This window comes from Asparagus officinalis, chromosome 4, assembly GCF_001876935.1.
Source record: "Asparagus officinalis chromosome 4, Aspof.V1, whole genome shotgun sequence".
Classification (NCBI taxonomy): domain Eukaryota; kingdom Viridiplantae; phylum Streptophyta; class Magnoliopsida; order Asparagales; family Asparagaceae; genus Asparagus; species Asparagus officinalis.
In genome coordinates this window covers 70,098,709-70,119,887 of record NC_033797.1, presented here as the reverse complement: position 1 = coordinate 70,119,887, position 21,179 = coordinate 70,098,709, and the positions used below count along the sequence as shown (strand labels likewise).

At 39.5% G+C, this 21,179-nt stretch overlaps 2 protein-coding genes across 2 annotated transcripts; both read right to left on the bottom strand.

Moving 5' to 3' along the window:
* LOC109837681 (glycerate dehydrogenase) lies at positions 5,703-8,882 on the bottom strand. The gene is made up of 13 exons (XM_020406012.1): positions 8,589-8,882; positions 8,428-8,511; positions 8,187-8,327; positions 7,970-8,091; positions 7,770-7,851; positions 7,257-7,329; positions 7,048-7,139; positions 6,839-6,913; positions 6,628-6,735; positions 6,433-6,510; positions 6,290-6,334; positions 6,074-6,188; positions 5,703-5,992 (listed from the first exon to the last, which is right to left on the bottom strand). The coding sequence occupies exons 1-13, from the start codon at positions 8,709-8,711 to the stop codon at positions 5,970-5,972; spliced, it is 1,161 nt and encodes a 386-aa protein (XP_020261601.1). The 5' UTR covers positions 8,712-8,882; the 3' UTR covers positions 5,703-5,969.
* Positions 10,577-20,772, bottom strand: LOC109837680 (cell number regulator 13-like). The gene is made up of 7 exons (XM_020406011.1): positions 20,027-20,772; positions 19,137-19,546; positions 18,486-18,595; positions 17,662-17,733; positions 16,679-16,785; positions 11,107-11,200; positions 10,577-10,931 (listed from the first exon to the last, which is right to left on the bottom strand). The coding sequence occupies exons 1-7, from the start codon at positions 20,423-20,425 to the stop codon at positions 10,879-10,881; spliced, it is 1,245 nt and encodes a 414-aa protein (XP_020261600.1). The 5' UTR covers positions 20,426-20,772; the 3' UTR covers positions 10,577-10,878.

The window sequence follows — 21,179 nt, the reverse complement described above, 5'->3', positions numbered from 1 at the left end:
CTGTTTGTGAGGATCATCGTTCACGGTCCTCACTGCTGCATTTATTACCGGCTCATGCCGAAACCAGTTTAAGGGAACAGAACCGAAACTAATCGATACTGCATTTGCACCCACCTTCTTCTCCTTAGGTTGCTTCATAGTAATGACCCCGACGTCGATCAGAGCTTGGATCTTATCTTTAAGGGCATAGCACGCCTTGGTAGGATGGTGCACTGCTCTGTGAAATGCGCAGTATTTTGGATCATTGACTCTCTTAGCATCTTCCTGATCCTGGACCGGAGGCAATTTGATCTTGTTATTCTCAATGAGGTACTTGAAGATACCGGGGACTTCATCCTCTTTGAACGAATAGACCTTTGGGAACTTCGGCTCCGAGGCTTTTGGCTTCTGGGGCTACTGTTCCCATCTTGATTGTTGAGGCGCCTTTTGTTGCTGTTGTTGCGGTTGTGCTTGCACCTCGAATGTTTGATTCGCGTCCACAGCATTCGCATGTGCTTTTCCCTTACCCTTAGGGACAAAGTTCTGTTGCGGAGCATTATTTGCTATTTGGCCCCTTTCCGCCTTCTTCCTTTTAAGGAATCGTTCGGCTCGTTCTCCTCGCACCTTCAGATCCTTTCAGGTCTTTGGCGGTGCCATTCCCATGCCTTCAAGGATGTCCAATGAAAGATTATTATGACAGGTCTCGAGGATGAAATCTTCGCTGACCGGATCCCTGCAATTCATTGCTTTATTTCGGAATCTTTTCACGAAGTTTTCGACTGTCTCACCATTCTTCTGCTTCTCATCAAATAGAGTGCTAATTGAGATCTCGGTGTCATCGTCGAAGAAGTTCATTAGAAACATATCCTCCATGTCGTCCCAACTGCTGATACTCCCCGGCTTGAGGAACATATCCTCCATGTCGTCCCAACTGCTGATACTCCCCGGCTTGAGGCGATGATACCAATCGAAGGCTACTCCGCGAAGAGTGCCCACGAATGACCACACCATTAAGGGTTCATTACCGAAGATTATTCCTAAGTGAGACTTAAAATATATCAAGTGTTGGGTAGGGGAACCCTTTCCATCAAACGGCGTAAAGTTGATTAAATTGAACTTTGCCGGATATGGAATTGATTCTCACTCCCTTGGGTATGGACATGGTATGCCGGACCTCTTCACTTCTTGAGCATTCATCAACGCGTTGATTTTGCTCTCCAAGTCCTTCATCTTCTTGTCTTCACTCGTACCTGTCTTCGAGTGGCTCCTTCGCATTATCATCCGAGGGACCGCCTCCGTTATTATTGTTGACAGGAGGGATAGTTATGTTGACATTATCCTCTTCCCGTTCATTCTTCTCTTGATTCGGATTATTGCGATGACTGGGTTCTCCTTGGTGAGTTGTCAGTGCCGCGATTTGCTGGTCATGCATCTCTCTCATCTGCTGCATGGCCATCTCCATCTCGAACTTGAAAGCTTCCTTCTGCTTAGTCAAGGCATCTTCAAGCATCTTGGTTACTTGTTCGGTACTAATCATAAGCGACTCATAGGGCTGTCCCGTACTAGATGCTGTGCCGTCGGATGCTATAGCCGAGCAGGAATCTGAACCATCATCTGACACCTCTTCTTCCAAAGGAAGTCCCTTTTGCATCCTGTGGTAATTCCTTCGCCTATTAGTCCCCGATCGCAATCGAGTCATACGCTGGGACATTTCGGCAAACTGATCTGGGCTAAAGCGTCGTGTCGATTTGCCTCTGCCGGTCATATTAATAGACACTTCTAGGAATTCGTCCTCTTGGCGAACGAACTTCTTCCCACGAAAATCAGTTTGATAACTGGAGCAACCCATAGAGTGTTGGCATGACTTCCCAGGTATAACACAATCATCATCAGACGAATGTGTTTCCCTCTGGGGATATGGCGCTTTATTAGCGTTTTCAAAAGTCGCTCGTTCAAGTCTACGCTTTTGCGAGCGTGAAAACTTAACGGGCTCTTGAACTTCGACACGTAATCCAATGCGGTCGGTAACATGGGCTTTCCCTTTGTTATCTTTCTTGGGGGGATTAGCACGACCCCCAGTCTGGTTTGTTGTTTGGGGACCTTTCAACGGTCCCAATCGCTCCTTGACAGGTGCCTTACCTCGATCTTCTGATAAAGGGCCGAGGCGACCTCTCAAAGGAACCCTGGATCTTGAAGAATCCACGTTCTTACCTGGCTCCGCCGAAGGTGTGGGAGCAGGGGAAACGGGATCTGGATTTGAAGAAGGCTGGACGCTACTTCCGTCCACTTTTGTCTTAGGCGCCGGCTTCGCCTTTGGCACCCACACCTGCTTGTGTTTTGACAGCTTCTTGACCGTCTCTTCTTTCTGCATCTCTTCCGCTTTCTGCAGAAGGACTCGGGCATGCGCAAGCAATGCGCGGCGTTTCTTGATTCGCTCTTCGAGGGTTGAGCGAGTCCTCTTGACACGAACCCATTCGTTCGTTTCTGTCTTGGAGGAGGAGTGGGTCGTTCGCCGTTGTTGCTCTTGGCGCTGTCTGGACTTGAGATCCTCATTGTAGCTGATCCCGTCCATCGATTCTACGGCCTTGGCCAGTTGTCGCGCAAGGCGCTGACACCGTCTCTGGCGCGCCCTCTTTGACAAGGTTGGAACACCTTCAGCAGTTGACTTCGCGGCGGAAGGGAGATCTGGATCTGTAGCTTCGACTACGTTAGACGCCATAGGAGCGTCGCGGGGAGTAGGTGCAATAACGGTGAGGGGATCTCGGATCTTCGATCCTGAGGGCCCGCGAGCACTCTTGGAAGATGAAATCTTCCTGCGCCTGTTTGGAGAGGCGGATCTGGAGGAGGAGGAAGAGAGGTACTCTTCAAACTTCTGTTGATCGAACTCGTATTCGATCTCTTCGTTCACCCGGATCTTGAAGGCCGGTTGCGTCCCGACGGCCTCGGCAACGGGGCCGTTGGCTCCCACTGTGGTTGCCAGTTTGTTTTCGTCAAAAGTTGCCTTCATCATTGATTTCATTAAACTTCAAACGTTACAAATGAAATTCAAACAACAAAATAATAAAGATTACAACTTTCTTGAAAATAAACACAAGATCTGTTCGTCGTCTCTTGCTTGCGTAGGTCTATAGCCTGTGACGGGGACGTCGATATCTGTGGACTACCTGGCAATCAGATCTGGTCCAGAGCTTCGTCGATCCGTGAGGAGATCTAGAAATTTGAAGCGCCTATCTCGATAAAAGCGAGATATTTGCTCTTCTTAGTATTACCACAACGGGATAAGACTAAGGATCGGGTACAGGTGATGTAGATCTGACGAAGAAACTCTCTTGCGTTGAAGTGCTCGATCACTCTTCACTCCGGCAGGGCTTCGCCAATTCTCCAAAATTCCAGATCTGAAAAAATAAGGGCTTGGGGCTTGTATTTATAGGCATCAGGGGTTGCGGAGCGGTTAAAACCACTTAAAGGGCCCAAATCCGCGCTGAGACACCCCCTAGGGTGTCTCCAACTTGTGCGGACACCCTGGGGTGTCTCCAACTTGTACGGACACCCTGGGGTGTCTCCAACTTGTGCGGACACCCTAGGGTGTCTCAAATTGGGCCGAGACACTCCGTTATGCCTATTTGTCCGCTTCCGCTGTAAATTCTTCGTCCAAACTCGGATTTGAGTGGTTCGAAGTGCGTTGAAAAGCCGACAAGGAGTTCTATCAGCTCCAATGGTTGGATTATCTGTAGAATGAATGAGACACGAAGGGCATTGTTCCCTTTGTAAACATTGCGGGGCTCCCGATTAGCCCGTACCTTCGTTATTCCGAAATTCTGTCAGCTCACGTAGTTCGTCGATTCACTTCAAGCGTTCACTGACGTCAATCGAACTCCTGTGAACCGGATAGTGACGTTCATCATCGTTCCTTAACACTGAGCTGTTTGTGAAGATCTATAGGCAATTTTTAATGCCTACAGGAGTCCTTTCTTGCATTGGTGCCAAGCTCATGGCAGTTGGAGACACTTCAAAGGAGAGGAAACAATGGGGCGACGTGATGGGATGGCAGATTTAGTGGGCCGTTCTTTTCTGGAGGAGGATCGGCGTTGGTTGTCGAGCAGTGGATCTGGTATTCGGGCTTCGACAGGTTTGGGTCATCTTATGAGGTTACCGACTACTGCGTGTAGAGTTGTTAGATCTAGTGGAGCTGCTTCAGATTTTGATCGGCGTCGGATATTTGGCTACCCAGCACTTGGTCACATCGTTGATGTGAGATTGGATCCGATTGCGCGTTTGAGGTTCGGAGGCTCAGTTGATTATCATTTGGGAGCTTCTGAGTTTGGTCTAAGCAGGTTTGTCACTTTGGACTCTCGGCAGGTGGAGAGTATTGATCAGGTCAGAGGGATATCGCAGCGGGTGGAGGTTGATGCTACTCCACATTGGGTGGGGATTTCCCCACGTACTTCAGGTCATTCTGCATTAGTTGGGATTCCAGCTGAGGTGGCACAGCGTGGGAGTCATTTATTTATGGGTGCAGGTGATGAGGTGGTTGATTTGGATGCAGCTGGTGGATATGTTTTGGATACGGCCATTGTTTCATCTCAGGTGGAGGTGTTGGACTGTTTTCAGTTTGGGGCCGTTGATGATGCTATCAGCCGCAGGTTGGATTGAGGGCCGTTGGAGGCCATTGGGTGAACTACGTGAAGGCTTGATTCCTTGGAGAGGATAAGTAGGCAGTCTTTATGATGCAGCCGATTTGGTGAGCGACATCGACATTTGGGGTGAGTGTTTGCACTCCCATTTGGGTCTCAGCAAGTGAGGCATTTGGTGTAGTCGGTGTAGGCTCAGTTGTTTGGTGAGTAGACACAGTTGGTTTGGGGTTGAGTGTTCGCACTCCTGTTTGGGTCTCGATGTGTTGTGGATGGAGTCTGTTGTCATGAGTCCGTTGCCATGGCGTACTGGATGCAACAGTTGAGGCATTGGTTTGTTCGGGTGTCTTGTCTCAGTTTTTGGAAGGAATCTTCGCCGAGGTGGAGGTATTTGAAGCGATGGAGCAGCAGGTTGCAGCTTTTCAGGCCAAACAGGGTGTGGGGTCGGACGGGTCCGATCGAACCGAATTCGTCGGCAACAGAGAGCTACTCGGGTTTGATCAGGGGGCGGTCGACCGCCGCGGTCGGCGCCGATTAACCGAACTCCTCTGAATTCTGGGATCACCGGCTGGAGTGGAGGGCGGTGTCGAGAGCCGAGCGCCGGTCGAGTCGCGCACGGTGGATTGCTGTCCGGACCCACACCGGTCGAGCCGCCGCTCCGCGATTTGAGTTGGGTCTGTTTCAGGACCGTTTCGTTTTGGATTGGTATAAATTACGCTTTTGGCTGTTTTTTAGGGTTAAGAGCAAGGACCGCACCCACTCTCTCGAGATCCGATTGAGAGGTTTTTCTGTTGGAGGTTTCTATCCTAGAGCAAGTTGGAGAGATTGGAGAGTTGATTATGTTGAGGGTTTAAGTGAGAGATTTGTGAAACGCCTAGTTTGTTCTCGTTGGTTTCTAATAGTGAAAACTCCCCCCTCCTTGCCCCGTGGACGTAGGCATCTCGCCGAACCACGTTAAACTGGTGTTGGATTGTTTTTGCTGTTGATTTTGGTTGGTTCTTTATCTTTCTCGGTGATTGTTTTGGTTTCTCGAGGCACAACATGCTATTTAATTGCAGGCATCTGGCATCCAACCAACATGTCAAGAAGAGTAAAACGAACATATATTGTTTTAAACATCCTCATATGAAAAACGAACATATATTGTTTTAAACATCCTCATATGACCATTAAAAATGAAATACTTAAAAAGTTGAATAGACGTACATTTCGACTCACTATATATCTATATATTTGCGCATATATAAGCCATTAGAAGACCACCTTGAGAACTGAATAGCTCGATTACTTTTTATCCACCCCTAGCATTATTATGTACTCCACGTTTAGTCTTAAGAGGCAGGTATCATCAGTATTCCCTTAAAGCTTAGAAGCAGAAATGCCTACAACACCAACCAGCAGGTTAATTAGCTAGTCCTAAAATGTAAGAGACATCATCCAATCCAAAGTTGTCAAATATATACCAAGTTGTTTTGCATTGACAATGCTTGGACAAGCAGCTGGTGGTGGAGAATTCTCATCCAAGAAAACATCAACCCGATTTAAATCAGTCCATATTGGGTATCCCTTGATTTTTCCCTGTATATAAGTGAATATATACAGAGTAAATATTTATTCGATTCTTAAAACAGATGAATTTCATGTAATTTTGATCTTTTTTAAAAGAAATTCTTGTGTACCAGAACATTTAGAGCAGCTAGAGTAGCCATTCCTTCACGCGTCCACTGCAACAATGGAGAAATATGCGATTGAAACTCGATAGAGATATCAATTGCTTTGTGTTAATACTGCTAATATTTTACAAACTGAGTTATCTATTCACCTTGGAAGCAGATGCAATGTGAGGAACGACGACAGCATTTTTCTGGTCAGCAAGTCCTGGTTTCATGTAAGGTTCATCCTGTGGAAAGGCCATTGCTCTTAAATTCAGATTAAACCTTCAGCCCAATTTCTTAGTCAAGGGAAAAAAAAGAAAAAGGGAAAAAAAAATTATACTAAGAACCAGAGGACTGATTACCTCAAACACATCAAGCCCAACTCGGAACATTGGATTCACTTTCAGATGCTCGACCAAGGCAACCTCATCAATGACTGGTCCTCGGCTTGCATTTACAAGGATGGCTTCCTGCAGGTAATCCATTTGGTTTGTTTAACACTTTTTTTTATTTTTTTACTATGAGTATGTAGTTTTACCCAAAACTGGGTAATTGCAGAGCAAAAACCATTACCTTCTTCATGATGGCCAGCCTCTCCTTGTTGATCAAATGGTATGTAGTTTTATCCAAAACTGGGTGAAGACTTATCTGAAAAATATTACAAAACTCTGTAATTTTACAATCTAATCTTAAGGTGAAACTTCTGTTAATATTCAATGTTATTTTGTGTAAATTCGTAGTAAGTAGTCATAATCATAAAATCATTAACCATAGAGTCTAACCACATCAGCTTCTCTGAGGACATCCTCCATGGTTGCAGCTCTCTTCCAAGTTACAGGTTGTTCTCCATTAGCTTTCAGAAACTGGCCGTATGCTGTAACAGATAAAAATAAAAATAAGTTAAATCTCAAGGTCAGCTAGAAGTATGAAATGTTACATAAACAAATGAATGCTCGGAAAAACGAGTGGAAGGGAGAATATGAGAACATGCCTGTAACAAACTTCTCTAGTCTAGTTGCCTGATAGAGATCATAGTATATGAGGTTCATCTTGAATCCCTCAATCTGTCAAAAAGAGAGATTGTACATTTTGCATTGGTTAGAAATTCAACTTGCGACGTGATACATAATTTTGATTCAAATTCACTAAGCGTAATTAATTCAAACGATATACTACTGTTAATTTTTACTGATACATACTATTTTCTTCATGTGCACTTCGTAGAAATGATTTACCATTTTATAACTAATTATTGCTCTTTGCGCTCCAGACTTAAGCTAATGGGATCTGATGATGTAGGTTTGATGTGAAACGCCATGGAAGGGTTTAGATGTAATTTTTTTTAATATTATGTAAACATGAAATCCGTTTCTCATTGCCCTCGCATATGGTATATTTTTGTTATTTTTTAACCTTGAGTACATTTTTTGCTTTTGAATTAAGACAATTCATTGGTTTCTTCCATCATTTTTTTTTTGGAAATCAAAATAAAGGGTAAACTTACCATCATCCGAGCATATGCAGATCCGATTCGCCCTGCTCCAATTACTCCTACTGTCTGTCCCTTGAGTAAGTTTCCGACAAACCTATCAAAATAATGAATGTCCTTAACTCATTTAACAATAAAAAATATTGGTCATCCACATAAACAAAAAACAAAACAAAACAAAACAAAACAAAACAAAAAGGTTTCTGAGATCACACAAATGAGGAAGCCATCCATCATATAACCCAGCTCTCATGAACTGATCTGCTTCAACTATTCGCCTAGATGCTGCCAGAGAAAGTGATGCAGCTAATTCTGCTGTTGTCTCTGTAAGAACTCCCTGATCAAAGAACGTACAAAATTATGAATACCTTCAAACATCTAGTATTCCAACTGCACAGGTATTTTTATTGAAAATATTGTATCGCAACTTACCGGGGTGTTTCCAACGCCTATTCCGTACTTCGTAGCAGCATTCACATCAACATTGTTATAACCAACTGCCATATTACTGAAGGCAGTACCTCCTGCTCTCCTAAGAGCAGAGAAGAGAACCTCCCCCCAGTCTTCTGTCAACTATTCATAGCCAAAAAAATAAGAACTTACAGTAAAAAGTAACAACCAAAATTGATCACAATTGACATTCTAAATCAAAACAGTAACAGGTTCAAATTACCTGACCAATTACTCCGTCACATTTATCACCGATGAGGGCAAGGATGTCGTCCACAGAAAGTATGGTTTTATTCTCAGTGCATATCTGTAGTACAATAGATTCAAGTTAATGGAGAAATACTACATGACATATACAGAAAAGAGAGAAGGAAAATTATTTGCCTCAACGCGACAATCCTGATCAGTCAAGAGTTTGATCCACCGGGTTCCAGGCATGGATTTGGTGCTGATGACTCTGTACTTGCCATTCGGGTTCCATACTTCAATTGATATGGGCTTGGCCATGGAGGGAGAACTTTCACTGAGACACTTGAATTTGCTAAGGGAAACAAGGATATGCAAATGTTTGGCTTGTCTATTTTATTGGCATTTTTTGAGGCAGTGTGTGTTTCGTCAGAGGATAAAGGGTGCTGCACCTGTCACTCATTTGGGCCTCTCGTTTGACAATGAGGAAAGAGGCAAAACAAGATAATGAATAAAAAAATTTCCAAAGTTTGAGAAGAAACTGAAACCACTAGCATCAAATGTGGTCTTCTTCCTGCCTCTATCCAACGGCCTTGTTTGGATACAGACCAGCCATTTTCTTAGTAACCGTATTCACAAAATTCCTTTTCTGCAGTAATTAAGTAATAGCGGAAAAATCATTAGCAAATTGATCAAAATCAGCCAACAACGTCACACTGTACACTTAATTCTTTCTGTTCCGCTTGGTGTTGTATATCCAATACCCACCAAGTCCAGATATGCCTTGAGATTAACTGTAAAATATGATCAAACTCATGAGTCCGAGCGCACCTTGTGCGCTTTGGACGTCATTGAGGACTTCAAAATTCCTGCCGTCATCAACCTCCCAAACACCATATAAATGTTCTTGGATAGTGATATATGCAAATACCTCCTGCGATGTTAACAGAACCGATATGGATGCATCCTGTAGTAAGTGGACAAGGTATAAGAAAGATTTACAGATGTCGCGCGCCTATGCGGAAGCCAGTGGCGGATCTACAACATTTTTTGTGGTGGTTCAAAATATACACTAAATTTTTTTCTCAAATAATAGCAGGTGGGGAAAAAAATGAAGGAAGGGTTATTAAAGAGAAAAACAATCATTTTTAAACAATGATTTGACTTATATATATAAGAAACAAAAATATTTATAGAAGGCCTTAAAGAGGTAGACAGAACAAAGGGATAAAATGAAAGGAAAAGAAGAAGAAGAAGAAGAAGAAGAAGAAGAATAGAGGGGAGGTAAAAGGAAAGAAGCCTAAAAGAAAAATTTTCGAAGGCTGGATGGTTTGAACTCCAGACCTCTTACAAAATGTTACCAACTGCAATACCACTAGGCTATAGAGAACTTTTGTATGAGGTGGTTCAAGTGAACCACTTTGAACAAGGGTGGATCCGCCACTGGCGGAAGCGTTGCACACACACACAACGAACTTGAGATCACGGAAGAAGAAAGCCACACACTTGCACAAACCAAGCCAATTACGAAAAATCAAACCAAACACAGAGATATACGTGGTTCGGCAATTGCCTACGTCCACGGGAAGAGGATGGGGAGATTTCACTATATGGAGGAGAAATATAATGGGTTACAACTCACAAAATCACTCAAATATAACCCTAACCAAAGCTCTCAACTCCCTCACAATATCTCCCTCTCAAAGTGCTCAAAACAATGATAATTCTCTCTTTTTTCTCTCCTTTTGAATCCCTAAAAAACGCGGTCCTATTTATAATAAAACACAATCCCAAACAAAGGAGGATTCCCAAACAAAGGAGGATTCTATAAACGAGTCTGCCACACCCTGCACCATGGGTGTGGCAGAGGGTGTGGTGCAGGACAGATTCTGCCACACCCTGCACCGTGGGTGTGGCAGAGGGTGTGGTGCAGGACAGATTCTACCACACTCATGGCAGACACCACACCAGGGTGCGGTGGAGTCTGTTTTGAGTTATTCTTCACGTTTTTCACAATTCCTTTGCCGTTTTCACAACAGAAATTACAGAGACCATCTTACAAAACGTTTTATTCCCACTTTACACCTGCAAAACTGTAAAACACCGATATGATTGCACAAATCAGATCTTCCTTTAAGCTAAGCCAAGAATGGTTGGTCTACTACAAATTAAATAGGGGTAAAACAGGTCGATACAAGGAGTTTCTAGAGAAAATAATAATGTACAGAAATATACATGGATTACAGAATGAGAAAATAAGTAGAAAATTAAAAGTGACAACTATTTATTTTCTCCCCTGAAAAAGGGAAGAAACTTACAGACGACAAGCAACAAACAAATCTAGAATATTAACCTCAATCAATTTTGGACTGGCATAACACGAATTAAAACTATGTATCTCCCTTTTAACTCCTCATGAAGGGAAAAGGGGACCTTGATTTAGCATTGGTACTCGTTAGCCGCCAGTCATTCACATTCTGTAGTCAATCTAAGAGACCATGAACTGAGAGGATGGCGGGCTTATTTTTGTTTCTTCCATTCCTGCAAGTAGATAATACGAGAAGAATAAATCAAATTAGTTTTATTTTTTGCAGGAGTCACAATTTAATATGTGCTTGGAGTATTGAGGTAATTTTAAGTTCAACATTATAACAACCCTCATATAGCTAATTTAAAGCTGAAGCTGAACATATTCAAGCGAAGAGTAACATCATACCATATGCCCCACGGATCTCTACTTCTCGCCATTCTTGAACCAGGGCACAACAACAACACATAAAATGGGAGAGAAAGTCATCACAGAGCCCTCCCTGCATCAGTCAGCAAGAGATGTTACTGTAATTAACAAGGTTATTACTGCTGTAGAAGAATTCTACTCGGCAAATTTGCTCATGGAACAAAAGCCCACTAATTCAACTATGATCAAGTATAAACTTTTATACATCAATATTCTATCACTCAATTGTTTGTGTAGCAGAAAAGGATTTGCAAGGCTTTGAAAAAAGGGAGATAAGATAAATGAAATAAGCAAAGGTTCAGAATGCGTTATAAAGCTCGAATAATCCAACTAGTTTCTTTAATATTCTTTTTCTAGCCAAAAAAGCTGCTTTAGGAAGACAACGAACAAAAGCAATGTACATGCTCATCAGCCAAATTCATGCATTAATATCGAACCTAAAATCAACAAAGAATTAAGAAAATTGTCCAGATATCAAAACGATAATAGAGAAGTAAAAAATTTGTTTGTTTGGTAAAATTCCATGCTGATGATAATGTTGCATTACAGTGCATGTCAGTGCTGAATAATTTAATGACCAGTATTGCACAAGGTAGGAGATTTACCCTACTCAGAAATATTTGACTTACCGAGTATAGTGATTTGCACCATGCTTAGGAATTAAATAATGGTAGGAACTACAAATGAATCTCCACTGGCTTTATAGAGTAATAATCTAGCAGTCTTGATGATCCCTCTAGTTACGACTACCTCAGTTAAAAATCTCCAGCTGGCTCAAATATGAATGACTATCATTTACAAATATCCAAGTAATGAGGTTTACCTCGTTGGGCTTTTTCTCCTTGCTCTTATACATTGTAAACTAAGTTACATGGGTACGTGTACAGGTACGGGTGCGGGTATGGGTACGGGACAAAACAATTTTGTAAAAGGTAAGGTATAGGGACATGACAACATATAAATGAATATACATAATAAGTTACATGAGACCAGCATTATTTTTTTCATTTCACATGCTAGGAAATAAAATTCCCACAAAATTTATATGTTTCTTTTATAATATAGATCAGAAAATTGCTTGTCTTTTAACTTGACATCTAAAAGACCCTTCATAATCTTAGAGCATGTTTGGTAACTTTGGATTATAATGTTTGGCTTATAATCTACAAATGCCTTATAGTCAAGTGGATTATAATCCAAAGTGTTTGGTAAATTTAGTGCATTATAATCCATTTTTAATGGTAGATTGTTTGGCAAATGAGTAACCTATAATCCATCCTTGTTGTCAAAATGACCAAAAAAGGATTGAAGATAGAGAAAGAGGGCGTTGATTTTTTTTTTTAAATGCCAAGGGGTAAAGTAGTCTTTTTTTGTTAAACTTTGTGGCTTATAAGCCACCAAAAGAATAAGGTGGGTTGCCCTAACTTATTTTTTTGTCTTATAAGTCAAGATAACTTGTTTGCCAAACATGTTTTATTGGCTTATAAGCCACAAAAGTGGCTTATATGCCATTTTGACCCGTTGCCAAACATGCTCTTAATTTTGAACTAGGTACGAACTGAATTCAATCCAACTTATGTCCAAAGTTTATCAAGAATTGCATGTAAAATGTGGAATATACGTCCAAGAAGTATATGCTAGGTACTTTAACTAAAAACATGTATTGTATAATTGAATACACATTTGAATAAGTGCATGCAAATATTTAAGAAGTGTCCACTAAAGTTTTGGAGTTGACTGCGGGTATGAGTATGACACTGATAGGACACACATATGGGTCTAAATATAAGTATCCATGCAACTAAGCTTGTGAATCAATCAATTGATGCCAAAAAAACAATAAAACCTCATATTTACTTGCGAGCTCTAAATAACACTATAAAATGAATTGTGATCTAATATGCTGGTGTCATTTTCATAACCATTAAAACGATAGAATTTGTGAAATAATGTATTAAAGGACTAGTCGAGATTAAATTAGTCTAAATTTGGAAATAACAGCCAGGTTATCTGCACTTTAGCTAGTTGGAAGAATGATAAAGGTGGTGGTAATGTGAAGGAGGCTATGCAATACCTTCCCTTTTTGTATATAATCACTTATTACAACTAGCTACTCAAATAAAAAAGTACATTGGATATGTTGAAAGAGTTGTTTATTCCTTGTTGTTGATTCCTACAATGGTTAGGGACAAACTCATTTATTTCTCTAAACACTATAAATAACATCTAATAGATAGCTAATGATCTCTCTAGGATTTTGACATTAACATGGCTTCAGATTCAGCCTCTCTCCTCTCTCTAATTTTCTAAACCCTAACCGCCACCCTCTCAAACCCTATCTGCCACCTTCTACCCTCCTAAACCCTAGCCGCCACCTTCAATCTCTCTCAAACCCTAGCCGCACCCACCAACATCAAACTCTATTCTAGTCGCGTCAATAAGAGGGTTAGTAATACGTTTGATTTAGTGCATTCAGACGTATAGGGGCCTTGTTCTATTCCATCTAAACTCGATTTTAATATTTTGTTAGTTTTTTGGATGATGTTTCTCTCATGACTTGGATATACTTGCTGAAAAACTGTTCTGAAGTGTTATTTATTTTTAGAGATTTCTATGCAAAGATTAAAAATCAATCTCATAATACAATTAAAACTTAAACTAATAACGCTAAGGAATATTTTGGTGGCTCCTTCACAAAATATTCGGAAGACAATCGAATTTTACATTAGTCATGTTGTACTTACACACCCTAACAAAATGGGGTGGCTGAACGGAACAGACACTTGTTAGAAATTACTAGGACCTTGTTATTCTATCATCAAGTTCCAAAATATTTTTAGGAGGACATCATTTAATGCCTGCTACCTAATCAATAGATTTCCCTCCTCTGTCTTACAGAACAAAACTCCAATCTCTCTTTTATATCCAGCTGAAAACGTTTTTCATTTACCTCTTAAGATCTTTGAGTCTCTATACTTTATTCACAATCATAGTCCTCAGTGGATGAAATTAGATACGAAATCTTTTAGAGGCATTTTTCTTGGATATTCTAGGACTCAAAAATAGTATAGATGTTATTGCCTCTCCTTAAATCGATATATTATTTCAGCAAATGTTATCTTCTTTGAGAACAAATCAGGACATGTTGCCTTTGATAAATGCTTAGACCCTCCCAATGATTATGACTACCTTATCATTCGGAAAACTACTATCAATGTTCCTTCCAAGACTACTACACAATCTTATCTACCATTCAAGTTTGCGAAATCAGTTTAGGTTTATACAAGATGTACTGCTCCGCAACTTGAACCATCATCTAAATCCACCCAAGAGCCTGATATACTAGCAAGTTAAAATGTGTCCGTACAACCAAGTGCTTAGCTTACTGATAATCTTTTCATTGCCCTCTAAAATGGTAAGAGATCTTGTCCTCAAAGTTCTCTGTATCGTCTTACACATTATGTCTTATTCTTTGTCTCTATCATATTATTATTTCATATCTTCTTTGGATTCTCACCCGGTCCCAAGACTATGTTAGAAGCTCTATCTAACCCATGTTGGACGGCGACATGCAATAAGAGATGATGACCTTAGGGTGAAATGAGACTTGAGATTTTGTTTCACTATCATTAGGGAAGAAAGCGGTTGGCTACAATGGGTTTATACTGTAGAAGTAAATCTAGATGGCTCTTTAGCCCGCCTCAAAGCTCGACTAGTTGCAAAGAAATATTCACAGATTCATAGTCTTGATAAATCGATACATTCTCTCCTGTAGCTAAGATAGCATATATCCGCATTCTTATCTCGCTTGTTGCTCACTACTACTGGCCACTACATCTGTAAGAATGCATTTTTAATGGCATTCTTGATGAGGAGGTTTATATGGAGCAACCAAAGTTTTGCTATTTAGGGGAAGTGTGGCAAAGTTTGCATGTTGAAAAATCCTTCTACGGCTTGAAGCAATCTTTGAGGGCTTGATTCGAACATTTTGCAGCAGTTGTCTAGACTTTTGGTCTTCATCGAGCTCAAAAAGACCACTCGATTTTATGTAGATTTCATGGTGGGAAGTAGATCCTTTTGGTTGTATATGTTGACAACATTGTCATCATCGATGACGCTGCACAAGGCAATAATAATTTGAATAAGTATCTACAATAACAATTTCAAAAAAGACCTTGGATCTTTAAGATATTTTCTGGGCATCGAGGTAGCTCGATCAAAGAAGGAAATTCTCTTATCTTAGAGAAAATATGTGCTTGATATATTGCTAAATATTAGGATGTCAGAATACAAGAGTATTGACTCGCTTATGGATGATAAGGTCAAGTTACTATCAGCTCAGGGGGAGTTACTAGAGGATACTAAAGAATATAGATGACTTGTAGCGAAATTAAACTACGTAATAGTTGCGAGACTAGATATTGTATTTTTTGTTAGTGTAGTTAGTCAATTTCTCTCAGCACCTAAGAAACCTCATATGAAAACAATGAAGAGGATTCTTAGGTATCTTAAAAAATTCTAAGAAATGGAGTACTCTATTCAGATAACAGTCACCCAAGAGTTGCAGGATTCTTAGATGTAGATTGGACAGGATCTCTTAAGAACAGATGGTCAACTACTGGATATTGTGTATTTCTTGAAGGAAATTGTATATCATGGAAGAGTAAGAAACAAAGTGTAGTCTCTCGATCTACAGTTGAGTCGGAGTACCAAGCCATGGCGAATTTGAGTTGCGAGCTGAGCTGGGTTAGAGATACATCAACACAGATTAGTTATCCTCCGGAGTGTCACATGAGCTTGTATGAAGATAACAAGGCTACCATTAACAAACCTGAGAACTCAGTGTTTCATGAGAGGACAAAACACACACAGATTGATTGCCACTTGATTTGTGAGAAGATGGAGGAGGAAATCATTAGAGCCAAGCACACACCATCAGAATATTAATTCGAGAGAAGATGGAGGAGGAAATCATTAGAGCCAAGCACACACCATCAGAACATCAACTTGCAGATATACTCACAAAAAAACTTGGGAGAACAAGAGTGAATTTTATTTGTAACAAGCTGGGCATGTACGATATGTATGCTCAGTTTGAGAGAAAGTGTTGAGAGAATTATTTATTCATTATTGTTTAATCTCACATTGGTTAGGGACAGACTCTTTTATTTCTCTAAATACTATAAATAACATCCAAAAATCCGTTGTTTCTCTAAACATTATAAATAACATCCAAAAGAGGGCTAATGATCTCTCTAGGGTTTTCACATTAACATGATAGTTGCATTACAACTTGAAGACATGATCACTGAAACAACTTCATAAGAGCTCTATTACAGTAGTACAAAGAAAAGTGACTATCCCTATTATCTATATGAACATTTTAATTATCAACAAGAGATATTGTAATTTACAAACAGTCCCTGTATGAGACAGAAAATTTCTCTAGACACAAAAGAGTTGTGGTCCTTTGCATTTATAGTTAAATCAGAAAGCAACAGTACATTGGTGAATCATAGCGGCAAGAGGAACTTGAAATCAGCATGGTTACCTTGATATCTAGCACGCTCCGAAGCTTCCTTCTGACACAGCAGGTGTAACAGCAGCAGGAGAATATTAGTGAATATGCAAACAGGTCATTACAAGCTTCTGATGAGGCTGAGCATTGAATATGAATTTAGTTAAAAATCGTAAAAATAAAATTGCGAAGCTTCTGAGTTGATATAAATATATGCAATTAATGTTTTATATACCCACTCGTAGTATAAGTTAAATAATAATGGGGTTGATGCTTCATAAGATAATTTGGCATTCCAGCTCAGTTTTGTCTTCAGGTCTCTATTCAACAAGCAAAGAAGTAATGCTTCGAACATCACTTTTGTTTTAGTATTTCCTCCATATCTCATTGTTAAAAGCAAGATAAGAACAAAACACTACAACTTAACGTGAACTACAATTTTTTATACTATCTGTTGATTCTTATTTTGTTGTTTATTGCTTCTGGCAGTTAATATATATTGATTATCTGCTTTAGTCACTTTGACCGATTCCTAAAAATACAACTGAGAAAACTACTGAGATAAATATATGCTGAAGAAACGCCAAAGCATCTAAAGAGGCATAAGCAAAGAAAAACTTAATAGCTAGTATAAAGTATAAACTTAGCTTGATTCAGCTCCAAGGTCTACAGAATGCATAATGTGTTTGAATTAAATTGAAGAAGCTTTATTGGAAGCAAAAGTCATTGAAAGCTTGAAACATGAAGCTCAGACTCTCCTTTTTATCTGAGTTAGCATGAAGATTTTAATTGTTAATGGTATTAACAGATATTATGTAGTTTAAGCTACTTGAAAATGTATATTCAGTTATTGAGCTAACTTAACTGCACCTTGTACCATCCTATTCCTAGGGCTTTCTACTGCTCCTTTAAAAATAAAGCTAAGCTAAAAAAGATACACAGAATGAAGGGGAAAAGAAACAAGCTAATAGAAAATAGTCAAACAACACTGAAGAATCAATTCCCATTTCACTTACATATCTGTTTGTTTTTGGCCACCGAAGCAATTTTTGAAAATGTTCCACATGGGTAGAAAAATGTCTTTATACCTGCAAGATATCGTTAATGATATCAGTAAAAGCACTTTAGCTTCTCACTGCGAGATAAGCATAATCGGTAAAGAGGCCTGGAATCCGATAGAAATGAAGGTTACACAAAGAAAGCTCTGATCTATAAACGATAAGTTAACACAGTTATATGCATTTAGATAGAATGGTGTTACACCATTACTTCTCCACTGCACCTATAATGAGTATTGAGTGCAAATAACCCAAGGACAGGAGGTTTTTATCAGGTCACTAGTCTGTACACAGTCTGACTTCGCCTACACCAAATTATGTAGTATGTAGATCTCATTTAGAATAAACTTATAATACTACTAAAAGAATTTACTCTGTTGGAGTCGGACAGGCGAAAATATTACTCGGGATGCATGACATCAAGTTTACTTGACACGACATATGACTATACTGCATAAATTTTCATTCATTAACATTTTTCACCCCAAGTCATACCATAAAATGCCTAAACATATTCTAATTGATTTCTGCAAATGAAATATGTGTGTTTGTGTGTGCAAGCACACCAGGCAATAGGTCTCTAATGATAAAGATAGTTTGAATGGATATGCTAACAAAACAACTAGAAGTAGCATAAGTACTAAAACCAAGAATATAATTGCAAATAGGAGCAACAGTGATAACTAAAGAACATGTATAATTGAATATCTCAGAGACTAAAAGATAGTCAAGTTTATAGATAAGATAAAGGAAGATTAACTTAGATCATACTATTGACTTACATAAACAAGGCTCGGAGCAGCAACCAAGTAAATCTGCATGCCAGTCCTCATATCTATGTGATCCTCTGATTGAAATCAACTCATGACCTGAAGAAACTGTAGAAACACTTCTGCATGGAGTTGATGAATGGGGTGAGAATTATCCTTTTTAATAATACAAAGGGGATATCAGATATGATATAAGTTTTCAGCAAAATAAGCAACCAAGAGATAGGAGCAGTCAGGTCTATCTGCTCCAATGTGACTAGCAAGATGGACCCCACCCGCACTCTATCTTTTGACAACCTTCTAGTGGACTGAGCTACCACCTCATTCACGTGTTTTCATATATGATATATATACACACACACATATACAGACATGGTAGTTAAAAAAGATGAAATTGTGATTGTAGGATAAGTACAACCAAATACTACAAGTGTTCTATACTGGACCCTGGTAAAACTGATATTATTTGATTACCGTAACACATATAAGAACACAGTGTCACAGACATTACTAATTAGATGAACAAAAATATATAAAGCAGGAAGAAATAGATTTTTGAGTGCATTGGTAAAAAAACAAAATGTAAGCGAATATATTCATAATAATAAATTAAACTAAACGCTGTTGAAATTCAGTAAATGGTATTGGATGCATTTAACTAACCTTGATACTGCATCATTATCACTTTTCTGCCCATGATAGCTTCCGTCATAGGAATAATTAGTTGAATCTGAATAATTTCTCTCAACTTGCTTGGAGTCCTTAGCTTCTATATTATCCTCTGTTATAGTATAAGCTAGTGCTTCTGTTACTCCAATCAGACGTTGAATCACTTCACATTGACCAACATCCATGTCACATTGTGACATTTGTAGTTCTAACTGAAGCTTCTCATTTTCTTTTTGAAGTGCTTCATTAAAGGGCAACTTAGGATATGAACAGGAAAGAGTCTTTTTCAGCACCTGCTTCTGAAAACTGCAAGGATCAGGATTCAGTATGACATCTTGTAGCTTCTTGTCCTCTTCATCAAGAGTGTATTCACATTCATCCCTTTCAATATACTCCAGTCTTTCCTAAGAAATAAAGGTGGAGAATAAGTATCACTAAGAGCAACATCCTTGCGCAAATACGCAAATATCTGGATGACGAAGATATAAAGCTTGGATATGCTGAATGACGATAGAATGAAAAATTAGATAAATGAATATATAGATAGATCCTTTCGAAATCTGACATTGAAGGGCTTAAAATAAAAAATATATATCAAATTTACCAGGTCGAATGGATATCCACTAATCCAGCATATTTGGCATGTGTATCATCTAATCATACAATTTCTAAGCATTCATATTTTTCAAACATTTAATGTTGATCCTAAGTCAAAAACATAAAACTCAATTAAAAAAGGATATCATGTCAAAGTTATGGAGCAACACTCTAAAGTAAATCACACTTCCATTATTAGGAAAATTAAATGTAGCGCACAAACACCTAATTTCTCACGAAAGATAAAAAAAAGCATAGTGAATCAATATACTGCACAAATTCCTTACCCTGACCCTCGCATTATCGACGAGCGTTATCAAAGGCACAAGCCTCAGATACCTATCAATCTCATTCTGGGCTTTTCGGAACTGGTACACAATGTTCCATCCCATAGCCAAAAGGTAAAGATAGCTTCGATCCTGGCAGCTATTAACAAGAACATAGGATCTCCTCAGTGCATCCTCAAGCTGCTCAAGAGGCTCTCTTGTCTCTGGATACCTCTTAAGCTCTGAAATCTTTAGCTGCTCCAATAAATTCCCTATAAGCTTCAAATGCTGAGCAAATTGCCTGCAGTTCTTCTTGTGCATTCTCGCCGTGGCCGCGGCTTTCACTATCATCCCGATGAGCCTCACGGCGTCGACGCCGGTGAACTGGGCTATATTTGCCATGTCTCCTAAAGCAGCCATGGGGTCAAGATTGGATCTTTCCCCTCTTTCTGGACTTCTCTTTGCTAAAATTGAAATGGGTCTTTTGAGGATTTCAAGAACCTTTTAGCTCGTTGCTTGCAAGCTTCTTGCTTTCTCTTTAGGGGCTAAAGGCGTTTGCTTCAGAGAGCGGAGAGGAAAGGAAAATGCGGAAGCAAGAGAGTTGAGTTTTGAGAGGGACAATCAGGATTTCGACAAGTTGAAGCTTGAATTCTATTGCAGTTTACAGAGTGGAGGAGGCTGGATTAAGCTTTTTTTGGGGCTTGGGAATATTCAGGGTTTTGCTTTGTTAGTTGCTAGCATTGTATTTTTTAGAGAATGTTTTGTTTGGATTCGAAGAGGACTGAAGACTCTATCAGTTGTTAACTTGAGCTTTCCTCTCTGTTCTGCTTTGGTCCCCACTAACAGAGACTCTGCCGCAGTGAAGTAATGCGAAGCTATTTGTCTTCTTGTCTTTTTTTTTTTTTACTGCTTAGTAGGGTAAAATCTCAATTGAGACATGTCTTAAAATGATAGTAATAGTAGTCTGGTGACGAAATTTCATGGATTAATTACATTTAGATACCCTAAACTACGGCGTGATTGCATCGGTAATCCTAGAATCTGCATATCTGTATGGGTAACCTAACACTGAGATTAGTTAGTGTAATTATACTAGTGATCTTGGAGTCTTTCTATTTTGTTTTTGTTCAAGATTTTAACATTGTTTGTATAGTTAAAATAAATAAATGATCTC